Raw genomic sequence first — 6595 nt, 5'->3', positions numbered from 1 at the left:
GCTGTTGCCAGACATAGGCATTCACCTCTTGTACAGATGCTATAGCATTCCCGGATTAAAAGAGCATTGCGCCCAAATGATGGGAGAAACATCTGGGGTTTCTTTTTGATGGTGTGCTTCTGTAAATGAAGATAGATGTGCTGGTTTGCACAACTCTTTCAAATATTACATTTCTTAGAAATAAGGCTGCTCAAATTCAGCTTCAGTGTAAATCCAGTAGTCGTGGGGGTCTAGCAGGGATAAGTGTAGCCCTCCAAGACTCTTTTTAATTTTTATGCTACGCCTTACATAAATCATAAAGCTCTGAGGAGTCACGGCCATGACTCCCTTGATGCTTTTATAGAGGCTAACACAGCATATCCTGACCAGGATTTATCAAAGCTGCCATGAGAGAAATACTGTAAAAAACACCACCAGATATTTTCCCTTGTATGTTCATTCTGTGGCATTTTTAAAAGGAGAAGAACTCTTCAATATGTCATTAACGTGAGATTCTCCAGACATGTATTCTGGATGTATGTTTTAAATCTCATGTGAAAATATGGGAATATTCTAAAAGCCATAGTCCAATGAGCTACTCAGATTGAATTGCGGCATTGAATGGACGGTGTTTATGCAATCATATTTTTAAAAGTCTGAGCAAACCTTTCATGTATATTTTTAAAAAGCGAGAGAAGTTATTTTAACAGCATCTTCCAGTTATAATTGGCATTTTCTGAGACATTAATATTATTTTTGTCAAAGCGATAATGTTTTTGCTAGTGTAATAGTTCCACAATGAGGTACGGAAGCATAAAACGTTCCCATTTTGCCAACGCTACTAGAAGCAAAGTTCATAGCACTGCCTTTTCTGAAGGAGCACTCAGAATAATAATTCTAGATTTCCACCTTCTTTTTCTAATACTTCGTGTCATTTTGGTATGTTCACGTCCCTTGCAAAGTGACACATGCTCTGTTAGGCAGAGCACCGAGGACCCATCCTGCAAACGTGCTTCCTTTCATGCACCCAGTAGTAGCTCCCGGCAAGGAAATCAGACTACTCATGATGCATAAATCTTTGCAGCATCCAGACCTGAGATAGCATCACTCAGCAACTGATAGCATTTAACCACGCATTTCAATAGAGTGCCAGATGGCAAAGGAAACGAAGTACGATTTATAAACATTTGCAGCCTCTTTTATACCTCTTACTGCACCACGACTGCCAGTCATTTCAGGGGGGCTGTGCCTGCGAGGGAAACAAGTGCTCCCCATGCCCAGCTATGCCGTGTGATGACCATTGCTGCAGGTCTCTGGAGCACGGCCGCTACGTGAGCACCGAGCGCAGCGTGTGCGGCAGCACTGATACTGCGGAGCAGGTGATGCTCATTATCAGAGCAATATAGCTGTTTCCGTTCTAGCCTACTTTCAGAAGGGAAACGAGTAGCTCCCTACAACTTCCTGAACAAGCCCTGTTTTGTGCTGAAATCTCCCATTACTGTTTTTTTTTTTTTTTTTCCGACCTGAAGGTTTTTTAAATGAAGATAAAATATTTCTGCCGTGCTTATGAATGAGGCTGCAGGATGCAGGCATCTTCTAGCAGGCAAGGAGGGAAGACCCCCGTGTTTAGCTGCCTGTCTTCAGCCCTTCCCCAGCCAGGAAGGCTCAGTCGTGGGAAATCCTGGGGGCATGGAGGGGGAGCCCTGGGGCGAGCAGGGGGAGGATGCGCCCGGGCCACCCGGCCTCGCTGCTGCCTCCCAGCTCCTTCCCACGCAGGTGGCACTGGCAGAGATGTCCCCTGCAGCACCGGGCAGGTGAAAGGACAGTGGGCACCAGACTCCTGCCCGCCTTGGCGGGGCCGCGTTCCCCATCCCTCCCGTCCGCGGGGCCGTCGGGGCGGCACGGGGGGGTTCCCTTACCTGCACCAGGGTCATCTGGGAGCCGAGGGCCAGCAGGATCTTCTCGGTCTTGGTGGGGTAGGGGTTGTCGCGGTGCTTGTAGAGCCACTGCTTGAGCGGCCGCGCCATGTCCTGCAGCGCCTGCCGCTTGTGCCGCACCTTGCCACCGCTCTGCCGAGCCCTGCCGCCGAGAAGGGGCGCTCAGGAGGGGTGTGCCGGGCACCCTGAGCCCCCCCAGCTTCCCCGGTGCCCTGTCCCGGGGGGTGGCCCCAGCCCCGGGGTGCCCCGGGCCAAGGGTGTCCGATCCCTGCCCGTCGGGGTGCGCGGGGAGCGAGGATGCTCCGGGGGGTGCGGGGGGCTCAGCCTCGGGGCGCGATGCCTCCGGTGCTCGGGGGCTGCCCGGCATGTTTTTGGTCTGTTTGCAGAGGGGTTTTCCTTGGGGGGATGTCCCCGGGGGGAAGCAGCCCCCGGGCCGACCAAAGTGCCGCGACCCCGGCGCCCCATCTCTGCTCAGCCCCGGGGCGAGGAGCGCTCCTCCGGGAAGGAACCTTCCCAAATTCGCAACGGCCCCTATCGGGACAAAAAGGTTGAAAGGGGGAAAAAAAGGAGCTCAGCTACCGATAGGGAAAAAAAAAAATAAAAAGGAAAAAGGTGTTTTGGTGGTGTTTTTTTTTTTGTTTGTTTGCTTGTTTTTTAAAGAAAAAAGGTTGAAAATGAGAAGCGAGCAAAGCCGGGGGACCAGGAGGCAAAGCCGGGCGGCGGCAGGGGGCGCCGCGGGGCCGTGCTGAGCCGTGCCGGGCCGTGCCGGGCCGAGCCGGGCGGCCGCGGGCGCTGCCTCGCCCAGGGCTCCCTCGGAAACCCAATTCCGCCGCGATGGGCTGGTAATAACATTTCGATGAAACACAATCTGCGTGCTACCGAGCAGCCGCGCCGCTGAAAGTATGAGCTGATGCAATCGTTAAGGTGGAAACGGGGAGTAAAAATAGCTCCTCGGGATTTTTTTCGCGTTCCGCGTCTCCTCGGACTTTAATTTCCAAAGCTGCCCCGGGTTGCTTGGTGCCGGTGCAATCCTCCGAGCTACGGTCGGCGGCACGCCGGAGCTACCGGGTCCTGCCATCACCTCCCCTTTCACCTGTTCCACAACAACAACTACCGGGAAAAAAAAAAAAAAAAAAAAAAAAAGGAGAAAAGAGAAAAGAGGAAAAAAAAAAAAAAACAGCCGCAGGCGGCTCAGCCTCAGGTGCCTTTTGCACAAACCCTTTCCCAGCATCGCCGCGGCGGGCGGCGAGGGGAGCGCAGTGAGCGCACAGCCCCAGCCCGGCTCCGGGCGCTGCGGACACCGCGAAACAAGTGCGGGGGTCGCGGCCGGCCCCGAAGCGGCTGCCGGGGCTCTCCCGCTCCCGTCCCGTCCCGTCCCGTCCCGTCCCGTCCCGTCCCGTCCAGCCCCGCGGGTCTCACCCGGGCCGCTTTCGCCAAAGGGGAGCCCTGCGCGTCTGCTTGCGGGGTGTGAATAAATAGGAGAATAAACGCGGTGCCCCCGTTCTGGTTTTGCCCGAGCCAGCGGGAAGGAGGGAGGCCAAATGCCCTCAGACAGGAGCTCTGTGCGGCGAGATGCCCCCAGTCGGGACGCGTCTGCACCGCCCGGTACCGGCATCAGCGGGATGCGAGTCGCGGGGAGAACGGCTTTGGGGCGCGGGGAGCCCTCCTAGGGACCGCCTCGCGGTCCTAAAGCGGAGCCGAGCGCCGGGCACGGACACACACACACACACCACACACCACACACACACATACCCCGTCCGCCGGTTGCGCAGGCTGAGGCTCTCCTTGATGGACGGGCTGTCGGGGAGCAGCACCTCGGCGTGGTGCGGGCCCTCCACCACCCCCACGTAGGGCCGGCCGCCCCGCTCCCGCTCCTTGGCGTCCTCCTCGAAGAGCACCTGGCCGCTCAGCTTGCTGAAGACGATGGTGTTCATGGTGGGGGGGGGGCTGGGGGCCGCCGCCGGCTCCGAGGTGCGGGGGCTCGCTGTGCGCTGCGGGCAGGCGGCGGCGGTCACCGGGCAGCCGCGACCGAGTGCCGACAGCAGCCCGCCGGGGGGGCAGCGCCGAGGCACCGGCAGCCGCCTGCCCACCCCCGGGGGGCTGCCCGCAAACCCTGCCCGCCCCCAAGCCCCCCCAAACCCCCAAAACCCCCGGCCCGCTCCCCTTCGCACCTCGCCGCCGGCCTCCGCCGCGCTCCTCGCTCCGTGTCGCAATAGTTGGGAGCGCGGCTTCTCTGTTGGGTTTGGTGCTTCCCTCTCTCTCTCTCTCTCTCTCTCTCTCTCTCTCTCTCTCCCTCCTTTTTTTTTTTTTTTCCCTTTCCCTTCCCCTCCCCTCCCCCGGAATGATTTTCTTCTTCCCCCCTCCCCAAACGGGGAGGGAAACAAATTGTTTTTAACGACCACCAAATGCGCAGAGCCGGCGCCCGGAGGCGCAGCCGCCGCGCAGAGCCACTCACATCGTCGGGACTGCCGCTCCCCTCCCGAGGGGGGAGGTTTTTTGGGGGGGGGACACCGCCGGCCAGGGCACCCCGACAGCCCCGGGAAGGGCACGGGCCCCGCCGTCGGGGGGCGGTGAGTGGCGGGGCGCTGGGAGCCCGGGGGGGGGCGGCGGAGGACACGGGGGGGTCCCGCTACCAGTAGCAGGGACCCCGTCGGGGCACAGCGGGCGCGGCGGCTGTCGCAGCCCCGCGCAGCTCATTAACGCCGGTATTTAATAAGACCGCACCAGGAAATATCCCCCCCACCTCCTTTTCCCCCTCCTTTTGTGTCCCCCCCCCTTTACAAGGCTTACAGCCCGAGCCGGGCGGCGCCCCGCTCTCTGTAGCATCCTCGGCGCGCCCCCGCCGGGAGGCGATGCTGGCCCTGCGTGCGCCCCCGGCCCGCTCCCACGGGTGTGCCGCGGCCCCCCCCGCTCCTCCCCACGCCCCCCGCACCCCCCGCACCCCCCGCCGGCCTTAACGTGTCGGTTCCCGTGCGCAGAAACCCGAAAAAGCTGGCCCCGGGCAGTGCTCCCAAGGATGCCATTCAGACGCTGCCGATGCCGGGCACCGGCTTTCGGGAGGGAGCGTGACGTCACGGCCACATGACGTCACTGCCATGACGTCACGCAGCCCCGCGTGTCTTGGAAGGGGTCCTCGGAGGAAAGGGGCAGGCCGGCACGGGGGTCGCCGGCCCCGACCCCACAGCCTTTCACCGAGAGGGAAGCCGGGAAAAGCGACGTGCTGGGGACCCCCCGTCGAAAAATCACCCGGCTGCCGGGTCCCCAGCCAAGGGAAGGGATGAAAACAGGGTGGCAGGGACCGCAGGAGCGCACGGGACTTTAGGGCAAAGCCCCCCCACGCAGTGGGTGCCCTGGTCGGAGCGCTCGGGAACAGCCTGGGGGGACAAACGGGGACACGGGGACACGAATGCCTCCTGGTCTGTGCTGAAGTGCCTAGCTGCTTGCTGCAAACCACACCGCTCTGGTTATTGCTGTGCCCGGCTGAACCGTTTCTGACCTGGGAAGGTTTGTTATAATTACTTTACAGCGAGAGAGGACTGAGAAAGTGAGAGGCTTCATTGACACCGAGCTCCCGAGAGCTCTGGCCAGTGAAATGGGAAGGTGATATCAGCCACCTGCAGCCCCACGCCAGTCCTTGCCCCGTTATCTTCCCTTTCCTCCCTGCTCCTGCCTGCCTGCTGTGGCAGGAGGGATGCCCACTGCCTGTGTGGTGGCTCGGGAGGAACAGGGAGGGAAGAACCTCGGTGGCAAGATGCTCCTTTCCACTTCTCTCTGGACACCTCTGGGTGTAGATGTCTGTCCTGCAGAAAAAAAAAAAGAACAAAAGAAAAAGAAAAAAAAAACCCCACAGCTGCCTCCCCACACACACAGTGTGTGAGCAGGGTCTGCCCACAGCATGCCCCATCAGGCTAGGGGCAGCACAGATGGAGGGACCCCTTTCTCCTAATTCTCCCCAGTGCCAAGGCAGCAAAGGGGTCTCCTATATGGGAACTGTTCAGTTAAAGAAATTCCCCCCCGGTGTGTCCCCTGCTGGAGCTCCCACGCTGAGCGGGGGTGCGAGGCACCTGGCTGTCCTCGAGGAGTGGGCAGCCAGGGCAGCAGGTTGCTGAGGGCCTGGCACGTCCCCGCCCGCACCCAGAATAAATCGCAGCAGCAGCAAGAGCCGAGGGCAGGAATCAGCATTTGGAAAGCGGCTCTGGAAAAAACCAAAAGCCTGCGCGGGGTAGGTGCTGCCAAGCACGGCGAGGCAGCAGCAGGAGCAGTTGGCACCACGGCGCCTTACAAGCCTCTAAAGCAGCGAGATCTCCCAAATCATCACATGTAAATCTCACACGCGCCCGCCCCCTCCATATTTTATTACTTAGATCACAGTTGAAAAGCTTAAATGAAAACAGGGTTTCTATTTCCAGAGCTTGTTTAACATCGCGAATGTGATACAAACTGCGGGCTTCATGGTTTTAATTAAGGTTACTTACCCCGCCACGCACGGAAAAGTAAGTCAATGGCTGCTGGCCGCACGCTGCAGCCCGCGGCCGGCTCCCCGAGGACTGATGGGGAGCACCGGGGGTCCTCCATACCCCAAAGTAGGGCTGGGTTTGGGGGACAGAGGGGTCTGGGGCACCTGCCAGGATTGGGGTGCAAGGAGCTCCGTGCTGCTCCTGGCAAAGCCAGCCCCTGTG

The 6595-nt window shown here is 59.4% G+C and overlaps 1 protein-coding gene across 3 annotated transcripts in view; it reads right to left on the bottom strand.

The window, feature by feature from the left end:
- The window catches only part of MKX (mohawk homeobox), a 46396-nt gene extending 42167 nt beyond the window's left edge, over window positions 1-4229 (bottom strand). The window contains exons 1-3 of one of the 3 annotated variants that reach the window (XM_035545471.1): window positions 4088-4229; window positions 3669-3907; window positions 1899-2058 (exon numbers count right to left, since the gene is read on the bottom strand). In XM_035545471.1, coding sequence (XP_035401364.1) covers window positions 1899-2058; window positions 3669-3850 — 342 coding nt within the window. In that variant the 5' untranslated portion in view covers window positions 3851-3907; window positions 4088-4229. The remainder of the gene's footprint in view (window positions 1-1898; window positions 2059-3668; window positions 3908-4087) is intronic. The other 2 variants (XM_035545472.2, XM_035545473.2) reach the window with 2 other exon arrangements.
- Window positions 4230-6595: the final 2366 nt, after the last annotated feature.

The sequence above is a fragment of the Cygnus atratus genome, chromosome 2 (genome assembly GCF_013377495.2).
Source record: "Cygnus atratus isolate AKBS03 ecotype Queensland, Australia chromosome 2, CAtr_DNAZoo_HiC_assembly, whole genome shotgun sequence".
Classification (NCBI taxonomy): Eukaryota; Metazoa; Chordata; class Aves; order Anseriformes; family Anatidae; genus Cygnus; species Cygnus atratus.
The sequence above is the reverse complement of the archived record's forward strand: the minus strand, read 5'-3'. Positions and strand labels throughout refer to the sequence as shown.